Source organism: Penicillium expansum, assembly GCF_000769745.1.
Source record: "Penicillium expansum strain MD-8 chromosome Unknown contig174, whole genome shotgun sequence".
Lineage (NCBI taxonomy): Eukaryota > Fungi > Ascomycota > Eurotiomycetes > Eurotiales > Aspergillaceae > Penicillium > Penicillium expansum.
In genome coordinates, this window is record NW_015971243.1 from 428,697 (window position 1) to 451,373 (window position 22,677).

General features: G+C 48.2%; 8 protein-coding genes across 8 annotated transcripts; 4 read left to right on the plus strand and 4 right to left on the minus strand.

Annotated features, from left to right (window-relative positions):
* Positions 1–275: 275 nt before the first annotated feature.
* Positions 276–1,032, plus strand: PEX2_054620 (uncharacterized protein; the record flags this gene model as incomplete). Its single annotated transcript, XM_016742736.1, has 3 exons — positions 276–288; positions 339–551; positions 623–1,032. The coding sequence occupies 3 exons, from the start codon at positions 276–278 to the stop codon at positions 1,030–1,032; spliced, it is 636 nt and encodes a 211-aa protein (XP_016600987.1).
* A 221-nt stretch (positions 1,033–1,253) lies between these two features.
* Positions 1,254–2,882, minus strand: PEX2_054630 (flavin-containing monooxygenase; the record flags this gene model as incomplete). Its single annotated transcript, XM_016742737.1, has 2 exons — positions 1,254–2,540; positions 2,595–2,882. 2 exons carry the CDS (start codon positions 2,880–2,882, stop codon positions 1,254–1,256), a joined length of 1,575 nt encoding a protein of 524 aa, XP_016600988.1.
* Positions 2,883–3,883: 1,001 nt separating this feature from the next.
* PEX2_054640 (PCI/PINT associated module) lies at positions 3,884–7,745 on the plus strand (the record flags this gene model as incomplete). Its single annotated transcript, XM_016742738.1, has 4 exons — positions 3,884–4,215; positions 4,322–4,652; positions 4,715–5,852; positions 6,157–7,745. 4 exons carry the CDS (start codon positions 3,884–3,886, stop codon positions 7,743–7,745), a joined length of 3,390 nt encoding a protein of 1,129 aa, XP_016600989.1.
* A 189-nt stretch (positions 7,746–7,934) lies between these two features.
* PEX2_054650 (putative 5'-nucleotidase) lies at positions 7,935–10,140 on the minus strand (the record flags this gene model as incomplete). The annotated part of the gene is made up of 4 exons (XM_016742739.1): positions 7,935–9,426; positions 9,491–9,684; positions 9,744–9,954; positions 10,037–10,140. 4 exons carry the CDS (start codon positions 10,138–10,140, stop codon positions 7,935–7,937), a joined length of 2,001 nt encoding a protein of 666 aa, XP_016600990.1.
* Positions 10,141–10,475: 335 nt separating this feature from the next.
* Positions 10,476–12,313, minus strand: PEX2_054660 (uncharacterized protein; the record flags this gene model as incomplete). The annotated part of the gene is made up of 2 exons (XM_016742740.1): positions 10,476–12,228; positions 12,279–12,313. The coding sequence occupies 2 exons, from the start codon at positions 12,311–12,313 to the stop codon at positions 10,476–10,478; spliced, it is 1,788 nt and encodes a 595-aa protein (XP_016600991.1).
* Positions 12,314–13,239: 926 nt separating this feature from the next.
* Positions 13,240–14,743, plus strand: PEX2_054670 (Major facilitator superfamily domain, general substrate transporter; the record flags this gene model as incomplete). Its single annotated transcript, XM_016742741.1, has 3 exons — positions 13,240–13,366; positions 13,799–14,381; positions 14,449–14,743. The coding sequence occupies 3 exons, from the start codon at positions 13,240–13,242 to the stop codon at positions 14,741–14,743; spliced, it is 1,005 nt and encodes a 334-aa protein (XP_016600992.1).
* Positions 14,744–17,172: 2,429 nt separating this feature from the next.
* PEX2_054680 (Aldolase-type TIM barrel) lies at positions 17,173–18,492 on the plus strand (the record flags this gene model as incomplete). Its single annotated transcript, XM_016742742.1, has 3 exons — positions 17,173–17,471; positions 17,522–18,306; positions 18,356–18,492. 3 exons carry the CDS (start codon positions 17,173–17,175, stop codon positions 18,490–18,492), a joined length of 1,221 nt encoding a protein of 406 aa, XP_016600993.1.
* A 115-nt stretch (positions 18,493–18,607) lies between these two features.
* PEX2_054690 (5-oxoprolinase) lies at positions 18,608–22,489 on the minus strand (the record flags this gene model as incomplete). Its single annotated transcript, XM_016742743.1, has 2 exons — positions 18,608–19,927; positions 19,979–22,489. 2 exons carry the CDS (start codon positions 22,487–22,489, stop codon positions 18,608–18,610), a joined length of 3,831 nt encoding a protein of 1,276 aa, XP_016600994.1.
* Between the last annotated feature and the right edge of the window lie 188 nt (positions 22,490–22,677).

Genomic DNA, 22,677 nt, shown 5'->3' on the forward strand with positions numbered 1-22,677 from the left:
CATCTGGCATACTCCTTCCAGGGCTGACAGAAATATAATTTTGGATATGGCCTCTATAAATCATGTTATATTGATCAAAAGTCAACACTTGTTTAAGGGGCACTTATTTAATTGGATGGCTCCCAATTGAGGTGACTAGGCACGACACATGAAATTCACATGTTAAACCCAAAGCTGGATAGTCGAACATGACGTCACCGCATCCCGTCCGGGGTCAACTCTTGATATCTTTTGTTTCTTTTATTTCCAACAACACCAATTGAGCCTTGATCAAAATGGAGAACCCAGGTAAATTCTCAGTCTATCCTTCTCGGTTTAGCTCCTGCTCATCTCTATAGTGGCCGATATACCTACCGTTATCCAGCGTCTGACACAGTCGCCGCCGTCTTTGCAAGAAACCGTCCTTAAGCGGTATTTCACCAACAATGCATCCTTTGTTCATCCGTTCTGCCGAGTGCCCAACTTTGAAGGTAGCAGATGGTGGGTCTCAAAGATATTTCAATGGTATAAGATCATGTCACCCCGGATCGAGCTAGATATTCATTCTATTGGTATGTCAAACGAGAAGTTCCAAGGTTGTAGACAGCATAATTTTGACTGCAAAATCTGACCAATCCTCTAGCATTTGATGAAGATAAGCTCAAGCTCTATGTGAATATGTCACAAATCTTCTCCATTTGGCTGGTTCCGTTCCATGTCGCCCCGGTGACTCTCACGACGGTCTTGGATCTGACGTACGACTCGGTGAAGAGCGATGCTGCGACCAATGGCGACCATAAGTTGTACTACATCTCTAAGCAAGAAGATCTGTATCAAACATCGGAGTTTGTCAAGTTTATCATGCCGCATATCGGGTATTGGATTGTTTTTGGTTGGCATCTCATTGCAACCATTTTCTGTATCCTGGGTGTGACTTTGCTATGGCCCATACTGTGGCTGGAAGAGGAGGGCTATATCCCGGGTCGCTTTTTGCGAGGAGGCAATCTGGCTTACAACATGGAGAAGAAGATTCCGGAAATTAAAGGACAGTAATGGAGTTGATTTTCTATCTTTATGTGGATATCGTTGAATACAAGCGCTAGTTATGTCTGCTTTCATATCACATCCGATACATTATGTACATATGTTCTTGGCTATTGACTTCCAAGCTAAAACCACCAACAAAGCATTCCATTCAAATTATGATAACCTTAGCTTTCACTGCCACATGCATCCTCTATCATGGCATTGGCCAAATTTCATAGCAACCCAATTCAATGAGCTTTCTTTGACTTGCGTTGTTTCTTTAGCTCCCTGCGGAACGAGTTTTCTTGTTCCACAAATTTCAAGGGCAGGCCTCGACCAATGCCAAAGAACACAAACAAAGCCCACTTCCAACGGAATGGGTTGACAACAAGGACGAAGAAATACCAATAGATCAGTTCAGCATAGGTAAAGAAGTCAAATGCTGCTGTGGGTGCTAGACGCTTCATAAACCTGGTGAAGTCAATCCAGGTCTTCATCCACCCTTCTGTAGGTCTAGCCAATGGATCGGTCAAAAACATGAGCAAGAATCGCGTGTAGATTCCAATGTGCATATTGCCCACTGTACCAATCGCATCGACGTAGGTGCTGTTGTTTGCGCAAATATCTGGGTACTTGGGTGGGAAGACTTGAAGATACCAACTAGGTGGCCCGTAGGGTTCATCGAAACACTCATCGGGCAAAAATGTCAATGAAGGCCGTTTGAAACCAGTTGCCATGACGATGATGTCTCCCTCGACCAGTCGTTCGTGGCCAGGTCCACCCTTGGGGACGCCTTTGGATCGATAATTAAACACCACACCCTTCTCTTCCACGGAAACAATATCACCTCGTAACCAGTGGGCTTTGCCCTCGCGGATCTGGTTAAACAACTCATCATTGGCCATTGGAGTTCCGGTAAAGATTCCCTTGTCTGTCGGGGCAATGTCTTGAAGATCACGATAGAAAAACTTGCGCAGGAACCATTCGGGAATCCACGAGAATGATGTTTCCTGACCGAAGATATTACACGCTAGCAGAGACTGCACAAGTATATTGCGAGGAATAATCCATTTATCGGACCGAGAAAGAACATCAATCTCGGCAGCCTCATTCTTGACGGCGAACTCCAAGGCCTCGATGGCGCTAGCGCCGCCTCCCACAATGAGCACCTTTTTGCCTTTGGCATTTTTTCCATCCAACTCAGAGGAGTGGTAGATTTGGCCCTTGAACTTTTCCTGGTTGGGCAGCGGTGGCATCTTAGGATCTCCACACACGCCTACCGTGGCCAAGATACCGTCGAAACGGCCATACTTCTCTTCGTCATTGTTGATAATCCACTGACCGTTCTTGGTCTTTTTCACAGACGTGACTTTGGTCTCGAAGGCGGTACGTCTTTCCAGGTCATATCTCTTCCAGACATCGACAATTTGCTCTTTGATCTGTTGCTGGGTGGGATATGCGCTGTCGAACCGGACCGAAGGATGGAATCGGTACATGACACTGTGGACTTGCAATGCGGAGGTGGAATTGACTCTCTATAGAGGTGTTAGCAGGTATTTTATTTCACTGAAAGAGAAATTAGAACTGACACTCCAGATGCCTCCCAATCCTTGCTCTTTGGGTCTGGATTCAAACAATTGAACATCGAAGCCATTCCCAACACAGTGGGCAGCCGAGGACACACCCGTTAGGCCTGCACCAATCACTGCGACTCTCTTTCGAGGAAGATTTGCATTTTGAGCGGTAGGGGGTGGGGGTATCGGAGAAAATATGTAAACCAACACGGCTTGCATAGCCATGTAGAGCCAGGTAAAGGTCTCTACGAATGGATGCCGGATGAACGCCGAGAGCGCCGAGATAAAGGACTCAGAACCCATGATATTTTTTGCTTAAGTGAAAATTGATGGCAATTGAGAACATGAAAAGAAGAAACAACATATTTGTACTTCCAGTGCTGTGACGTTATGCCTTCTTTTACATGTGATGGTCGAGTTGTATGACATCATATTTGAATGGAACCTGGATTTTTCGGCAAAGGAGGATCAAGACACGTACCTAGCACCTCCCTATAGGTAGACTATAACCTATGATACACCATCATATTGGAGTAGTGTATGTATTTGCTTGATTTCTTCTCTATGAAGTCTCCACGCAAGGAAAGTCTCATGTGAAATTGGTGTACTTTGCCCATTCCATCAATATCGATGAGCTTAGGTGTGATTAATATTAGGTCCTTGGTATGGGGTTTATAATTCCAAGGATGAACTAAGCTTCTAATGATCTGACTATAGGAAGTCAAAAGGGAATTGAGTAATAATAAAACAATATATTACTCTCCGAGGGCAATGTATATATATATATGAATGGAATTCATCTATTATATGACAAAGCAATACTATTTTCTAGGATACTTGTCCTCTAACATGCGGATCTAATCCATCATGTTTCATCCAACAGATGCTAATACACCAACTGTATTGTGTGCATGTAATATGATCATCGTTATGTTGTCATGTTGTATAGATCTTCGAACTATAGCTGACATGTAGGTACCAACCCATTTGAACTAGATTAGAACTACTATTTTAAACTACCTATTGATAATATCTCCATTCAAACACCCAATGGCTTATCACAATTGAATATAATTGAAAACTTGAATCAACTCCCCTCATGGACATCCATGATTGTATACAAAGGGCGGTCACGGGTTCTGCCGTCAATGCCGTCAACAGATGAGCCTCTTGACTCTGCGACCCTCCAGGGGTTTGGTTTCTTTGACCGTTAAGAATCTTTAATGACACAATGATCGTTCAATCAAATCAATAATCTTTCTGGTGCGACTCTACCAGTCAACCAAGCATTTCGTTCTTTCAACATGGGTCAAACCCCCGTCCTCGACCAATTCCTCGGCAGTTTGCAGGAATTGGTTCAGAAGCGCGATGGCGCCAAAGTTCAGGACTTTCTTCAGCTCGAGCCGCCGCTCTCTGACATTTATCAGCGCATGATCAGTGAGTTGCGACAGAACTACGCCCCGGGTTCTAAAACCGATACCGAACTTCTTCAACGATGTGAGCCTCTCGTGCCTCGATCCAAGGGTGGCTCATGGACGGCGTTCCCGACTTTCGTCAAGCTCTACCTGATCTTCCTACGCGATATGAACACCGACAACTTATTGGAAACGTACAACCAATTGAAGGCGCTGCTTAAGTAAGTTGTGCTGCCCTCGTGGAGGATTTTGAATGCACTCTATCGACGAGGATGCTACTCATATCTTCGAGCTTGAAAGCTGACTCAAACTTCTCATCAACTGCAGTCAATGTGTGCTCGCCCTCGGAGATAGTCAAATGGGTGTTGTTGTTCTTCCTACTGTTCTCTACTTGTCCAAAGTTCTGGCAAAATTGGCAATGGGCCTCGATCGTCGACCGGACCTGATCGCGCATATTCGACGAATGGAAGGTCTGGCGGACCAGGATGAGAGTATCGAGAAGGTGACTTTGGTGGAAAAATCGGCCAACGTGGTGCGTGAAGCCTTCATCAAGTGCCTCACTGATCGCACCGGCACCCCCGGCCCTACTGGCAAGCCGGAGGGCAAGCGCATTGGTATCTATCTCATGGCTAATCTCTGCCTAAAACTGCTATTTCAGGTACGGAGTCTTATCCCCGACTATCTTACCCTCTTTCGGAGCTTGATGCTAACGGAAAACAGTGCGGCAAACTACGCAACGCTGAGCAGATGTTTGCAAGCATCAGCGCCCAATCACCCCCTTTGGCTTACTTCCCAGCCTCACAGCGTGTCACCTACCTCTACTATCTCGGGCGATACCTTTTCGCCAATAACCTCTTCTTCCCCGCCCGCATTGCTTTGCAGGCCGCCTATGACCAATGTCACCGCCAGGCCATAAGCCAGCGACACTTGATCCTCTCATACCTCATTCCGTGCAACATTATCTTGGGCCGATTCCCATCTCAGGCGCTTCTCCAACGATCAGAAGCACAAGGATTAGCAGCACACTTCCAGCCACTGTGTCGATTGATTGTCCGAGGAGATTACCTGGCTTTCCGACAACATCTCTTCTTTGGCTCGCCAACCGCCCAATGGTTTGCACGTAAGGGAATTCTATTTACCCTCCGAAATCGATGTGAGATTCTTGTGTGGCGATCTTTTGCACGCAAGGTTTTCATGTATGGAGGTTCCTATGGAGGCCCGCAGGCGCAGGCGCAGAAGGGACCTCCACCAGTCCTTAACCTTAAAAAGCTCGTCGTGGCTACACGATGGCTACAAGCACAGCACGCATCATCCGGAAATGGCCCGTCTCGTGCTTTGGTGGCGCCTAACCTTTATGGATCACAAGTCGTTTCTGAACCTACAGATCTCGACTACGCTCACCTGCAAGGGGCAGATGGAAGGGCCAGTCCCGCCACCGATCAAGAAATACTAGGAAAATATGGTGATTTTTTGGCCCCGGATGGATTTTATACCGAAGAAGGCCGATCACAGCCTAATCTACCAGGTCAATTGGTGGATGGAGACCCAGAAGAGAATTATGGCGATTATGAACTGGATCCATATGCGTATGACCATGACGACAGGTCAGAAGCAGAAATATCCATGATGCAAGAAATTGAGTCGATTTTCGCATCCTTGATTACACAAGGGCTGATGGGTGGTTATCTTCTTCATCGTGAGCCTCGATTCGCCGTTCCTGGTGCCAAAATCAAAGGCATCTTGCCCACAGGATTCCCCAATGTTTGGCAGACCATCTCTGCCCGTGAAAGTCATGATTCCAGTGTTCCCGGCTGGGTACAGCCTCGGGCGCCTACATTAGCTGGAGCAGCTGGAGGTGGTAGGGTAGTCAATCTCGCTGGAGCACGACCAGTTGGCCTCCAATAAGTTTGAGGTTTCTATCTTGTTTCTTTTACTTTATTTCCCCCTTTCATCTTCTTTTGTTTTTTTTTTTAAAGTTGATGATACCGATATTGTACTTCTGAATTTGATTTCATACCATTCTGCATGTAGTCAGCTTCAAATGCGGAGACCTCGGGAGAGTCTCGGGAGAGTCTCCGCATTCTCCTCATTCCATTCTCCTCCATGTTCTGGCTTTTGCTTATATTCCTTTTCTTCTTCTTCTATAATGGATCATACTGCAGCTGTACAAGAAATCTCAGCACGGGTAGCCGACTTCCATAGTCGCCAGCAACCATTTCGTATATATCATGGTGCCACCAACAGTACTCGTCCCTCCAACCGATCACTCTCCAACACGGTCAGCACAGAACCTCTCACCCGCGTCCTCGAGATCGATATCAGCCGATGTACAGCTATAGTCGAGCCCAATGTCTCTATGAGTGCTCTGGTGGCTGCCACCCAGGCCCATGGCTTGGTCCCTTTGGTGGTTGTCGAGTTCCCCAACATCTCGGTTGGCGGCGGATTCTCGGGGACATCCGGGGAAAGTAGCTCTTTCCGCGAGGGATTCTTCGATCATACAGTCAATTGGATTGAAATGGTTTTGGCAGATGGTCAAGTGGTGAAGGCATACAACGACCGCGTGGAGGCTAGTTCGGAACTGGCGGATAAACACTCGGACTTGTTCTGGGGCACTGCGTCTTCCTTTGGCACCTTGGGAGTGGTCACCCTTTTGGAAATTCGATTGAAAAAGTCACAGCCATTGGTGGAATTGAAATACTATGTGAATTCCAACATGAATGACGCGGTGCGTACCTTTAAAGAGGCTAGCGCTGATCCAAGCACTGAATATCTGGACGGAATCGTCTATGCACGGGACAAGATCGTCGTTTGTGCTGGAAGACAAATCGAACAAAATTCGAATCTAAAGCTTCGACACTTCACTCGTCGACAAGACGATTGGTTCTATTTGCACGTCGAACGAATTGCCCAATCCAAGATCTCCAACATCTCCGACCGAGAGAGTTCACTTCACATGCCAGATGCGGTGGATCACATTCCTCTCGCCGACTATCTTTTCCGTTATGATCGAGGTGGTTTCTGGGTTGCTCGTTATGCTTTTCACTACTTCTGTGTTCCATTCACTTTCCTTACACGCTGGTTTCTCAACCGATTCATGCACACCCAGGTGATGTATCACGCCCTACATGTCAGCGGTCTTGCGCGTCGATATATAATCCAAGATGTCGGTGTACCAATGTCTACTGCTGCCGAGTTCCTGGAATGGCTGGACCGCCCTGAAAACTTTGGACAATATCCGCTTTGGCTCTGTCCGCTACCACCAGGAAGTGCTGGTGGGTTGGAAGGAGAGTCGGTAGATGACGCCAAAGGAGTCAATATGGAAGCACATAGGACCCAACTCCTCAATTTTGGAATCTGGGGGCCTGCTGCTACCACGGATCAGGCCGGATTCGTGGCTCAAAATCGACAGCTTGAACACAAGGTGCACAGTCTGGGAGGAAAGAAATGGTTATATGCACATACTTACTATACAGAAGACGAGTTTTGGACCATCTATAACAAGCCTGGTTATGATTCTCTACGGACAAAATATCATGCACAGCATCTTCCATCCCTGTATGAAAAGGTTCGAGTGCGTGAATCCGATCTCCCTGGTCCACATCGGGGAGATTTCGAGAATGGATGGAAGGGATCGGTCAAACGTGCCCTTTGGGACGTCTGGCCATTTTGTGGTCTTTACGGGGTTTACAAGGCTTGGAGAGGAGGAGACTATCTGTTGCAAAAAGAGATTTCCAAGAGGAAGGTTGATTGAATAGGATAGTTCGAAAATGTTCAGGGTATCGACGCATTCCGTCCAGTCAGAAACGCCAGGCCATCCAGCGCATGTGCATGATGCAATAGGAAACAGGAAACATGAAAAGTTGAAGAGGACAAGAGAATGCCCGAAAACAAAAGACAACCCGGAAGGATCCGAAAGAAAACACAGAAGTAAGGAGCATGTCTACTCTACCACAATGCGTCCTTCCAGTCGAGGAGAGATTCCCGACGTCCAGGCTGGAGTGAACTCCCCTTCGCCGTCCATAGTGTTCAACGTTCTGCTCTGCAGACCGGCATGCCGCATCCACTTTCGGACAACTCGCCGCGCAATCTGTAGACGATATTCCTCTTCAGCGGATGATTTCGCTGGCTGAGTAACATAATTTGTGGTTGGCCGTGAGGATGTGAGGATATCTGGATCCTCATCTGAGTCAGAGTCCATGGCATTGCTATTTATCTCGTTCTCAGTGATAGCTTCAGTGCCTTGTTCGACTTCTTCGGGGAATCGACCGTAGTAGTATGCTGACCGGGCTGTCCGTCGAGCAGTAGGCTGCGTATTTAGTCTTTCACCTGCTTTTTTCTCACTTTTGGGAGACGCTGGCTTCAGCCAGCCTTCACCGTGCAGATTGCGATGTACAGTACCCCAGTGTCGGCCCAAGCTGGCGCTCCAACGGTTCCATTTCCCGAGCACTTTGAGACTTAGGAAATATTGGCGTAGGATTGTACTAATGAGCACGCCGTTTTCCTCAGACACGAGCTCCTCCACATCACCTCCTTCGGCCTGGATAAGCAATGACGTGAACCCGTCTTTTCCTCGGGCCATATAGCCGCGTGTGGCAAGAAGATAGTCACGCTGTAAGTCAATGGGCTCGCCACCAACACGAGCGAACGTAATGCGCGACCCCGACGGTGCGTCCAGTTTAAACCCGTAGTTGATATTGGATACCTGCGAGAATCGGCCCTCGAGTGCAGGAAGCTGGCTAACCCCATTCTCGAGTGCAGCCAGCAATGCATGACCACGAACGCGTAATAATACCACGGGGTCTTCGAAAGGGAAGCAGTTCAGCAGATCCTTTAGCTTCAGTATCCCTGGCGGGTAGATTTGATCACCACGAATTGTGCCGCCCGCCATCATGGCACAATCAGCCCCATAGTAGAAGCGCATCAGGTCGCAGACAAAATTACCCAAATTAGATTCACGCTGCCGCACAGTAGAGAACCGGCCATCGAGAGGGCTGACTGTAAATCCAATTGGCTTGTCTAGCTTGGCCTTGAGGCTGGAAGTAAGCCGTGCCACCATTGCCACTGTATCAGGATCTTCGGGAATTGAGCGAACAACATCTCGCCGCACAATGTTGAAGTCCCACCCAGGCAAACCATCGGGCTTGCGGAAAGCTTCGATGTAACTCAACTGTTTGAAGTCAGTACCTGACCGCATCACATGGATTCCATTGACAACGGCATGGGCGTAAAAGTGATCATGGCCTCCGAGAATAATATCCACAAGGTCGGGGGATAGGTTATTAGCTAGTTTGTAGTCATTCGGTTCACGTTGGTGGGTGACAGCAATGATGAGGTCTGCTCCCTCATCTCGAAGCTGTTTCGCAAGCACCTGAGCTGTTTGAGATGCGGATTTGTAGATCAGATCAGGCGGAAGAGAGTTTATTGTGCCGAGCCTAAGGTAGACTGGAGTAAGCAACGAGATAAACCCATCAGAATATGTATTCTAGGGGCGCATACCATTCTCTTTCTCCAAGACCCAATACGCCAATCTTGAGCCCATTGGATGAGGTCAACATGCGAGACTTTCCGCAGTCAGCTATTGGGGTATCCTCTCCGAGTGCCGGGTCAAGAACGTTCGCTAAAAGCCAAGGAAAGTGACATTGGCTGGCCAAATGGCGGAATTGGACGACTCCAAAATCGAGATCATGATTCTAGGTACTTAGATTAGCGGTGTACATATGCCTGGCGGGCAGCTGGTTGCCATACTCACACCCACACACGCTACATCGGTGCCCACTGTGTTGAGAAATGGTACCATATGCCTGCCCTTTGTGACTGTACTTTCGATACTCGGGTTGAAAGCATCGCCGGAGAAGAAGGTCAGGATATCGGGCTGCCCGGCGAACTGTGGGTGATAACGGTAATGATTTACCAGGGATTGGAACCTAGACACTCCGCCGACAGGCTCTGCAGAGCCAGATCTATAATTATATAATTCAATATCACTCCAAATTGAAGTTTATAAAGGTATAGAGAGGAAAGGAGGGAGAGATAACTGCATACTCGACGTGGTAGACATCATTATAGTGGATCAGCCGTAGATCCGGAGACCCAGTTCTGCCAGTGGAATAAGTGACGGAGAGACCGTCTGTTTCGATGTTTGACATTGAAGTCCTGACGCTATGGAAAGGTGTATAGAGAGATACCTGAAAGGAGAAGAGAAGAGAGGGGGGGGGGGGGGNGGGGGGGGGGGGGGGGGGGAGAGAGAGAAAGAGAGAGAGGGGAGTAAAGAGGGGGAGAGACAAACATATGAGGGGAAGCCGCGGCATTCCAAGGTTAGTGCCTGGATGCCTGGTAGATGCCTGAGGGTTCCAAGGTTGGGGATATCGTCATCATAGTAATATTTTGAATATAAAGAAAACCGAGAAAAAAAAGAAAAAAAAAAGGACAAGACCAAAACGCCATGCAAGAGGTATCCTAAAATTCAAGAAAGAGAATGATTTCACAGCTTTTGTTCCGCCACCGTCCATCGCCGTTTTGTTCCACCTTCACGATCCCCTAATGGTTGAGCACTCCCCCATAAACCACGTTGTGACAGTGTCCGTTGTGGTAACTGCTTCGTCCAGCTCAGATCTGTAGATGGATCAGACTTATCAGAGAGTGCCGAATCTTGACTGACCGGCCGATCACCAAAGTTCGGCACAAGGTTATCCTCCGCATCCGCTTTATCAGTGGGTGAGGAGATCGAGTTCCAAAGCCCAGAGGCACCTGGAGAATTAATTGAACCAGTTGACGGGCGCATCGCCAGGGTCCATGCTCGGGGGCTAGTACTAGGTGGCCCGTTTGTTAATGTTTCGTGGAGGAGCGATGGGCGAGCGCCAAGACGATTCCGATAGGAAGGAACTGGAGGCGGTGAAAGTACAGGGACGGGGGGAGATGACAGCGAGGTGAGCTGCGAGGGATTCATTCCAGGGCGCAGATGATCGGTTGACGCCACAAGCTGCAAGGAGTATTCCCGTGACACCGATTGGTTCTCTGGGCCCGGAGATTTAGGTGTGTGATCCATATCATGCACAGGTTTATTGACACGGTTGCGTCGCACAGCCATAGTGAGTGAAGCTGTATTAATGTCGAGTAAGACCGAGTGACCATTCAATGAACTGATCAAAGCATTGCAATCCGCCCCATGTGTGATAATAACGAGAACCGTTTGTGCATTACTGTCATTTACCTCGTTCGAGTCCGCTGTAGAACCGTGGTCAGATAGATCCTGTTCCCGGTACCAGTTAATCATGTGCTGAAATCCATCGTGCACCCGTTCGTGCATGGTACTCCATTCCTCGCCGAACTCGCCCCCTGTGCCCCAATAAGGTGTGCGCATACTGTCCCACTGGTAGTCGATCCTCGTACATGCGTTCCGAGCATGAGCAACATATCCTGTAGGAATGGGGTCCGAGGTGGAAACGGCGTAGGTGGGAGTCGGGGGTATGTAAGATGTGTCTGGAGTAGGCGGCAAGTCCGTTTCCAGGCGACTGAGAGACTTCTTTGCATGTTTGAGATGGATAGGGTTCTGGAGAGTGTCATGAGTGCTGGCACGCTGGCGCCGGGATTTTGCAGAATGCAAGCGGTGGTCTTCACTATCCGGCGAAGTAGGGTGTGACTGGCTGCGCCAACCGCCAGGGAAGTGGCCCGACAACGCCCTTGTCAAACCATCGGTGGTTGGGATGACCTCGGCACGACGGAGTAATTCCCCTTTGGCAGACGCCACCATTCTGTCCGAGCCTGGCGGGGGCGTGATCTGGTCATAGTAGTCGGGTGATAGCCACTCGCCCAGAAATGCGTCGACGCGAAGTAGACATCGCTGGTCAGGGGGTGATGAAACCGTGGGGAGAGTGGGAGCTGAGCTAGTTGCTTCGGATGCTTCGGTGCCCGAAGCTTGTTGGTGGATACCAGCACTAACTCCAATTGCAGTTTGCAGACATCGAAGGTAAGGAGAGGTATGGATAATGACGTTATATCGGTGGGACAGGTCCGAGGGTGCGGGGGCGGGTTTTGCCTGTTTATCCGAGGTCGGATGATGGCTGCGCTGATTCTCTGGATCTTCTCCAGTGAACTGCCGGGCTTTTAGGAGACTCCCTATCCGTACACCAAGTGCCCGAGACTGTATCCATCCACCGTAGGAAAGAGGTGGATCGAAAGGGTTTGGGGAGGTTAAGTGCCAATCTTTGTCTGCAGCATCGAGGCGGGCGCCATGTCTAGAAAGCTAGTGAGCAGCGGAAGCAGTGCAAAGGAAGTAAGTACTCACCTGGCAATAAACACAATAGGTGGTGATTTTTTCATGGAGGTCAATATGTGTCCTTGGACTTTGTGTTACTTTTTGTTTTTGTTTTTGTTGTCTTTTTTTTTTGGTTCGCGGGGAAAATGCAGCTTCAACACCGGCTCCTGGGTTTGCAGAGAATGAAGCAAAAATAGGGGAACAGAATATATTAGAGAAGTAGCCGTATGGCTGATCAACCGGGTCTCGCGACCAACATATTGATACTCGCAATGAAAGAATGTAAAAGAAAAGCGAAGCGAAAGTTGAAAGGACCAGAGCAGCCTGGGGCAGTCCACGGGTGGCATGTGATGCTTACTAACAACCCCTCATCTCCAGGGCTGGACCAGCCCTAGAGACTCTGATAGTTAAAGAGTACAACATTGTATATATAAATATTGAACATATGACATCTCTTAAGGATATAAAGAAGTATATTTAAATATACTAAGTTGATAGTTTGAATACCTACTTTGATCAATCCTTTCAATCAAAAGTTCTAAGAAGTTGGTACATAGTTCTTTCTAGTATAGATCAATGCTTCCAAGCTTTAATCTAATCATTTAGCCTAATTGGAGACGGCAGATATTTTCCAAACACCAATTTACATAAAGCAAGCTCCAAGTTCAACGAGTCTGTCAGTAATCAGAAGTTGTAAAGTATTTAGATTGACACCTCCAATTCCGTCGGATCGGACCCGACGGAAGATGTTGATCTCGAGATTCCACTTTGGTGGATTAGATACAAAGGCAGCTTGGTTTTTGTTTCTTTTTTCCTCCCAATTTCTGCTCAGTTTCTTGTTTGCTATGAATTTGATCTTCTAGCTATGGAGCACAATCATCGCACCCGGTCAATATCGAACTTGGAGGAATATGATATCAATTTAAAGAAGATACCCACCCAACATAGAAATGACGAGACATTGACACGGGTGGAAACGTTTCCGTCTCAAATGGAACCACCAAAATCACTCTTCCAGGAGACCGTCTTCGTCACTGTGGTGTGTATGGCACAATTTATGACTCAAGCTGGTCTCAGCATCTCCATTGCCCCAGTCCATATCATCGGCGATAGCTTCGGTACGACCAATCCTGCCAATCTAAGCTAGTTTGCGGCCGCCTACAGCTTAACGATTGGCACCTTTATTCTTATTGCTGGCCGACTAGGCGATGTCTTTGGTCATCGAAACATGTTTGTGATCGGTTTCTGTTGGTTCAGTGCCTGGTCGCTGTTGGCTGGTTTCAGTGCCTGGTCAAACCAGATATTATTTGATTGCTGCCGTGCACTCCAGGGTATTGGCCCCGCTATGTTGCTTCCTAATGCAATTGCAATTCTTGGAAGAACATACCGGCCGGGTCTACGTAAGGAGATGATATTCAGTTTGTTTGGGGCTACGGCGCCTGGAGGATTTATCGTGGGAGGTGTATTTTCTTCTATATTTGCCCAGCTTGCCTGGTGGCCTTGGGGATACTGGGTGATGGGAATAACCTGTGCAATACTGGCCTTGGTAGGATGGCTTGTCATCCCCTACAGCTACCAACCCAAGTTTGACGACAAACTTCGCTTTTGGCAGCGTCTTGATCTGCTTGGTGCCACTGCAGGAATTTCAGGCCTGGTACTGGTCAACTTTTCTTGGAACCAGGCCGCGCTTGTGGGCTGGAAGAACCCTTCCACCTATGTTCTTCTTATAATTGGGGTTGTCTGCCTCGGCGCCTTCGCATCAATCGAACGCAAGGCGCCATGTCCATTGCTCCCGCGGTCAGTCTTTACTAGTGAATTGGCTTGGGTGCTCGGGTGTATCGCAACTGGCTGGTCGAGTTTTGGAATTATCATCTACTACTTCTATCAATTCATGGAAGTGATCAAAGGCGATTCTCCACTGTTGGCCACGGCCAAATGGTCGGCGGCCGCTGCTTCTGGTGCTGTGGCAGCTTTGGTCACAGGATCCCTACGTAGTCGCCTACCACCCAGCGTTATCATGTTTTGTGCAATGACATTTTTCACCGCTGGTATCTCCATCTTTGCCACTGTGCCTGTTGATCAAACCTACTGGGCGCAGGCGTTTGTGGTGAGCCTAATTACCTCCTGGGGCATGTAAGTCTTTTTATTTTGTGTCATTGGATTTGGTCCTGTTCACCGTCATTAATTCATTCGCCCCTAGGGACATGTCCTTTCCCTCTGGGACCCTGATATTGAGCAATTCCATGCCTCATCACCACCAAGGTCTGGCTGCCTCTCTCGTTGTTACAACGGTGAACTACTCTATCTCCCTTGGCCTAGGATTTGCGGGTACGGTAGAAACACATGTTAACGAGGACGGACATAATGTTCTACAGGGTTACCGCGGTGCGCTGTACATGGGAATTGGACTGGCGTCATTGGGTCTCGTGCTGTCGATTTGTTTTATGTTTACGAGCTGGAGACAGCATGGTAACAGCCAGAAGAGCCATGGATAGATGATGTTAGATGCTGAATTTCCAAAAGATACTTGTTAGATGGTTTTTTAAAATTTTAGATCTGACAATATATCTGCGTTCTGTTACTCCCGTTTACGAATTATATCAACGGAACCATAAGCACATAGAAATTAGAGACTACTCTGAATGGACGGCGGAGAGAGATAAACACCGAAACAACATTTGACCTTCAAATATGTATTTCGGATGATCTATACTATTCATGTATAGGGTCGTGTCGGGGCTAGGTATCACGTCGACACTGCCAGTGTTCAGTCGATCCGATGTCGCACGGCGCAATCGCCTTTTTAACAAGAAACATAAGTCAAATGGATTCTACCATCGGGTTATAACTCAGAATAATCGTGCTAAGCGCCCAACACACCTACCCTGTGCTGGTGCGCTCCAGTCAACGATAATCCCCTATCGACGAAAAACTTTGAAATTAGGTACTTTTCATACTTGCCCATACAAAAGGTATGTAAGGTATAGAATTCATAATTCTATTTTTTTTTCAACCCTCGAACTTGCCAATGGATAACACAAGTATTATTACATCTTCAATGTCTCTGTGTGTTCATTTTAAGCCGCTAGGAGAAGCGGATTCCGCCGTGTTTCGCGCTCGTAGCCTAAGAGGCCATCGTTGAACTCCGGCTTAAACGACGCGATATTGGTACCAACATGTAGGAACTTTGTGATAAGAGAGGTATTTCAATTTTTGGCTGCGGATAGGAACCCGGAACTTTGGTGATACCGAGCATTGAACTGACATAGAAATGTGTGCCAAAGATGATATAGCCTACAGTTGATTCTTCCCAGACTTTCTGACCGGAAAGAGATTTAGCAACCAAAAGAAACAATCCATTTGGCAGCTGGAAAAAGCTTGTTATGTCTGTGTGGGTCCAGGTTATTTGAAACTGGGTATAATGAGAGGCTTCTAGGAAGTATACGAAATTCAACCTCGAGTTGATAGGTCCCAATTTTGTGGGCGGGGTTCCCTGACTGTAGGTATATACAAATGTACCTTGCTAAGGCCACTAACTTGCAAGGCTCTAACTCTAGTCAATATCATCGGAGCTTCGGCGCAATCCTGCCAATTTAAGCTGGTTCGCGACGCCCTACAGCCTAATTGGCTGCCACATTTATTCGTGTTGGACGATTTCTTTGGTCATAGAGACATGTTTGTGTTTTGATATGTTTTTGTGGGTTTGGTGTCCTTCATAAGAAGACGCAAGCGGAAAATTCCCATCGATGTTCACGAACTGGTATGTCAATAAAGGGATATGAGAGGTCGCAGGTGGAATGCAGATGTCACTGAGCATGAGAAAGACATGCCTCACACATTCCATTTATGTCAGATCCCGGACTGCAAACGTCAAAGAATAGGGGGTTTAGTTTATAGGCAGCGGAGATTGTTTTCCAACCTGTTATGACTATAGTCAGCCTCGTGATACACTCCCTCCCCATATCTCTGAAATGCCACTTTCATTTAAATTTGTCCACGAATGCCGAAACTGAAAGTTACTTGCAATATTGACCTTCTGAAAGAATTAATTGAATGCAATTCACCTTCTGCGTGCCCTTTTCACGGTCGTTATTGTCCATTCAGTCGTGTTGTTCCATCCACTTCAACCCAGACTTGCGAAAGTGATCTACAAGCTTGAACTTGTATTTAAAAATCTGATTATCCTCTACTCAAACATGCGTTTGCAATTGATTTGTACGCTTTTCATGGGAACCGTGATTGCCATTTCCTATGGTGGTCAGGAAGTAAGTTGCTGTTCAAGGTTATATTCAATGCTGATCTCACTGACTCTTATCCTGCAGTACCGAAAGGTATGAAAAAGATTCTAAAAATCCATCTCTACTAGAACCTAACATATCTTTTAGGGTACGCAGCAGCCTACAACTTTAGCCATGTTCGCATCCACACCTATAAAAAAGATGACTACAACTACCCATACATCTCCATATCCCTCATTAGATGCCCAGAAGAGAATGCTGCCGTATGAATATGAGCTCTTTTCAACCATTTTGAGAATATCAACTCACACTGAAACAGATTTTGAATGGCAGGCTAGAACAGACCTCTGGTGTTGGTCGACTAGTCGATCCTCGATAACACGGGACCTCATTTCCGATTCAGAAAATTAAACAAGAAAAAAGAAGATCATTGGAAACTCGGGGACAACATGTATATGTCTACATAATAACAAGTTAGTAATGTATTTCAGAACTATAGCAATTCGGCAATCGCTTTTACCCCAAATGGACATAGCCGGGCCGGAATGAGTAGCCGATCGGGGCCGACTTCGGGGCCGTTTGCCGTTATCTGATCTTCTATACTTTATTAGTCTCCATGTTCCTTGTTCCTTGTTCCTTTCTTTCTTTTTTCTCGCTTCATATCCCAAGTCATAACAATAACTAAGATGGCAAACAACAGTATTCCCCATTCTTCTCTATGTGTCACCACAACGGACTTTGAGAAGGTCGCAAAGGATGTCCTACCGGAGAAGTCATGGGTTTATGCATCAAGCTCAGCTGCTACGGGCCTGTCAATGAGGACCAATCTCGATGATTGGTCTCTGATCAACTTTCGCCCCCGCATCTTGAGGAGTGTTGATTCAATAGACACTCGAAGGAACATCTTGGGACATACCTCCCAGTTCCCCTTCTTCGTATCGGCCATGGGTACACTGGGCAGCTCACACCCTGGCGCTGAACCCTTGTTGGTGAGAGGAGCAACCCGCAAAGGCATGCAAACCATGATCAGTACAGCATCCACGAAGCCGCTAGAGGAGATCATGGATGCTCATCTGGACGAGCAACCCGCAAAGGCATGCAAACCATGATCAGTACAGCATCCACGAAGCCGCTAGAGGAGATCATGGATGCTCATCTGGACGAGCAACGGCTACTTGGCAATCAAAGCCCTTCGAACTTGTCATTCCAGCTCTACGTGCCTGTGGATCGGACAAGAGCCAAGTCACTCATTCAAAGAGTCAAAGCAGCCGGATATCAAAGTCTGTGGGTCACAGTAGACACCTCAACGCTAGGAAAGCGTACTGCCGATCGTTATCTCCAAGCACAAGAAAATCTCGACGCTGGTTTGGATGAAAATGCAAGAGACATCCATGGGGAGAATGACTTTGCGCCAGCATTTGGGGGTCGCCAGGTTCCCGGTTCGGTAGATGGTGGTCTTACTTGGGAGGATTTGAACTGGATCTCGTCAGAGTGGGATGGGCCACTGGTTCTCAAGGGGATTCAAAGTGTAGAGGACGTGAAGCTAGCTGTCCAACATGGTGTGCAGGGAATTCTGTTGAGCAACCATGGAGGCAGGCAGATTCATTCCGCCCCAAGTTCATTGATGACGCTCCTGGAGATTCGCACATACTACCCGGAGGCCTTCGATAAGCTCCAGGTGTTTGTTGACGGAGGTCTTCGCGACGGAGCAGATGTCCTCAAGGCGTTGTGTCTCGGAGCGACAGCGGTTGGAGTTGGCCGGCCCTACTACTATGCCCTCGCGGCATACGGCGCTGAAGGAGTGGAAAGATGTACAGACAGTAAGTTGGGACTGGTATTTAAGTCAATTCCAAGCTAACACATTCGCAGTTCTCGCCGAAGAACTTGAAATCACCATGAAGATGCTTGGAGTCTCTTCTCTAGACCAACTGGGGCCAGATATGGTAAACACCAGCCGACTAGCGAATGAGATGTGGCGACCGGTATTTGGAAAATCTAAACTGTGAAAAAGCAACTTTGTGAATTTATTCATGAGGCCCAAAAGGACCATTGTATTATCTCTACCTGTGTGTTTAATTGAGATTGGTATACTAGAAATGTCATGCTTGCAATACAACCCGTTCATACAGCGCCCCAGCCACCACCGCCGGGAGTATTGATCACAACCCGGTCGTGTGTCTTCATTGAGACAGTGTTTTTGCCGCCAATGTTGATACGGCGCTCATTGCCAGTGTCCGGATCCCGTGTGATCCACAGATTGAATCCGGTCTGTGCATCCTGGCCACCTTCGAGTCCGTAAGGCCGATGGACACGACGCTCAGACAGAATCGAACATTGAATTGGTGAAAGGAATTCGATGTCACGAATTACTCCCTCGCCACCAGGGTTCTTGCCCTTGCCGCCAGAACCCTCACGTAGGGTGAACTGGCGGAGCATCGTCGGATAGCGCTTCTCCAGGATTTCAGGATCGGTGATCCGCGTGTTGGTCATGTGAACATGTATACCAGACTCGCCCTTCCAAGTGGGGCCAGCACCACTTCCACCAGCGATAGTCTCGTAATATCCAAATCCAGGCTTGATGACAGCACCGGTGGACGGATCAAGCTTGGCGTCTGTGCCAAAGGTCAGGTTGTTACAGCAGCCCTGAGACGCGGCACAAGCCTGGAAGGCTTTGAACACGACGTCAGTGATGCGCTGTGAGGTCACAACATTGCCACCAACGACAGCAGCAGTCTTGCTTGGCGACAAAATGCTTGACGAGGGAACACGAATGTCAATTGGCGTCAGGCAACCCTGATTCAGTGGCACATCTGCATTGATCATACAGCGCAGACAGTAGATGATCGCTGAGTGAGTAATGGCAATGGGAGCATTCCAGCTTCCATACACCTCAGGGCCTGTGCCCTCGAAGTCGAAGATAGCTGATCCATCGGTACCATCGATGGTGACCTTCAATCGAATAGGGGTGCCATCATCCATGTAGTCGACCGACTCCAATGGCTGACCATTGAACTTCTTATATAGCTCCCTGAGAAGATTCCGCACAGCAGACTCGGCGGTTGCCTGGATGGCGTACATGTACTTTTGGACAGTCTGGGTTCCATATTCGTTGAAAAGAGTCTGGATCAAGCTGATTCCACGAGTGTTGGCGGCAATCTGTGCCTTCAGATCGGACAAGTTGTCGCTGATGCAGCGTGCTCCAGCGCAGCCGGGGTATTGCGAGGGCTTTGTTACCAGCAACTCGATCAAACGTGCCTCATCCAAGATACCATCGCTGACAATCTTATCGCCTTCGATGGCCGCGCCTTCTTGCCACAGCTCAGTGGATTTTGGAGGCATTGATCCAGGTAAAATACCACCAATATCAGCGTGATGGCCACGGGAAGCTACGTAAAACATGATCTCGGAGCCACCAGGTCGGTCAAAGACTGGTGTAATAACCTATGATCTCATCAGTATTTGATGAGATTGTTCAATGTGAAGATCACTTACTGTAATATCAGGCAGATGAGTGCCTCCGCAACTGGGATGATTGGCCACCAGAACATCGCCATCCTTCAAGTTTCCTAGCCACTTCTCATGCTGATAGCGGACGGCAAATTGCATCGATCCAAGATGAACCGGAACATGGGGTGCGTTGGCCACCAAACCTCCATCGGGGGAGAATAGAGCGCAAGAGAAATCTAGCCGCTCCTTGATGTTAGTTGAAACTGAGGTCTTCTGTAGCGTACGACCCATCTGCTCAGCGATGGACATGAAGCGATGTCCAAAGATAGTAAGCCTGATGGGGTCAATTTCGGACGACAAAGCGCTTCCGGAAGATGTTGGTTCCTCATTGAGATCGATGACAATGCAGGTGTCGAGCAGGTTCGCTACTGCGTTAGGAGCCACGACGATTGTTTGAGTTTGATCAATGATGACGGCCGGGCCATGAATACGGGTATTCTTCTCCAATTCACCTAGAAGGTAAACTGGTGTGTCAATCCGACTCAACTGGCCGAAGTAGGCCGAAGTGGTGTTGTTCGGAGCCGTCGCGACATCTCGCATATTGGCTTCTTTCAGTTGAACCAAGGGACTTTGCTCGGTCCGCACCTTAGATGAAGCTATAGTTCGCACTCGAACGTCATCAACAAGAACAGGTCGGTCGGAGTTGAAGTTGAATTCGCGGCGGTGACGAATGCGGAATTCCTCCAGGAAATCTGCCGAGCTCTCGGGCTTTAGGATCATCAGACTGGTGTCGGAACCTTCGTAGCGCATGTTCAAGTATTGCTCATGGCGCACTTGAGTGGAAGGGAAGCCTTGAGATTCCATATCCTTGGTTGCTGATGCTGACAAGTCATCGAGGTGTTGAAGAAGGGCAGACTGTGAAGATAGGTAGGTGGATGAAACGGGCTCCTGCGACTCCTTGACAACTTCTGCCAAAGCAAGGCCGTACGCTGACAGAACGGAAGAATACTTGTGAATGATGATGCGGGATATTCCGAGCGTCTTGGCCACTGAGCATGCATGCTGGCCACCAGCACCTCCAAAGCATGCCAAATGATGAGATGCGGTCTCAAAGCCACGAGCCTCCGTGAGATTACGGATTGGTCGGGACATAGACTCGTCCGCGACATTGAGGAAGCCAAGTGCAACTTCCTCTGGGGAAAACTCTGACTGGCCTTGCTGTCGGCGTTCAATGTTGACCTTTTGTGTGAGTTCATTGAAGAGGCGTGCAGTCGTCTCTGTGTCCAGAGCTTCGTTCTCATTCGGGCCAAAGATCTTCGGGAAGTATTCCGGCAGAAGACGGCCTAGGAACAAATTGGCGTCTGTGACTGTGAGAGGGCCCCCCTTTCGGTAGCATGCCGGACCAGGATGAGCACTTGCAGACTCAGGCCCAACATAGAATAAGCCATTGCGCCAAGTGAGAATGGAACCACCGCCAGCAGCGACAGTGTTGATATCAAGCTGAGGGGACTGGATCATCACGCCTGCAACCTTGGATGCAAATACATGTTCAAGGTGACCATCAAATCTGGAGACATCTGTACTAGTGCCACCCATGTCGAAACCAATAACGGGAATCTTCTCGTTGGGATCCCAGCTGGTGGCAGCAAAGCCGACCACGCCAGCTGCGGGGCCAGACAAAATCGCTTTTAGCCCGCTGAATTTGCGGAAATCGACTAGTCCACCATCTGATTGCATGAACTCGAATCGGCAATCCTGCTGACTCTCCAATCCACCTTCAAAACTAGAAGATATGGAGTCGATGTATGTCTTGATAACAGGTGTGAGGTAGGCATCAGCGGCGGCCGACATGCCACGAGGCACAATCTTAATCATGGGTTGAAGTTTTGAAGAGAGGGTGACCGAGAATCCCATCTCTTCGGCGATCTCGCCGATTTGGCGCTCGTGTTCAGGATATGCGTAGGAATGTAATAGCGCCACAGAGATTGACAGAATCCCTTGCTCCTTCAGTCGTTGGAGCTCTGCCTTTACCTGAACGAGGTCTAATTCTTGAACAATACGAAATTTCTCGCCGGTGATTCCCTCTACCATCCGGCAATCGGAAAAGCAATCACTGTCAGCAGAAGGATGGCAGGATAACACACGTTCGTTAACTTCGATGACACTTTCCGGAAGTACTCCGGGGCGAGCCATTGATAGGTCAAAAATGGCCGGGCGAGATTGGTCGCCAATTTTTAATAAATCTCGAAACCCCTTAGTTGTGAAGAGTGCTGACCGAGCGCCTTTGCGCTCGAGCAAGGCATTTGTTGCAACGGTTGTACCCATGCGTAGACAACCAATGCGGTCGAGTTTCAATGGTTGGCCTCGGGGATGTGGCTCCCCGGTGGCCAGCTCTAAAATCTGACGAATCCCCTCCGTCGGGGCATCTTGATAATGAGAAGGATCGACAGAGAGAAGTTTCAAGATAATATCGGCACGGCCAGGTTGAATCGCGTGGACATCAGTAAATGTGCCGCCACGATCGATAGAGATGGTGATCTTCCCTGAATCAGACATTGGGACTAGTATGAGTTAAGGGAGATGTGAGGTAGGTTCAAGAAAAGAAAAGGAAAGAACAGCAGATAAGGATGATCAGAAGGGAACTGTATTCATTTATGTCATAAAGGTCGTCCCGATATCCCAGTCCATCTCCAATGATCATCGCGCTGTTAGCCATTAGATTGATGTCACGTGTCGGGCCGATG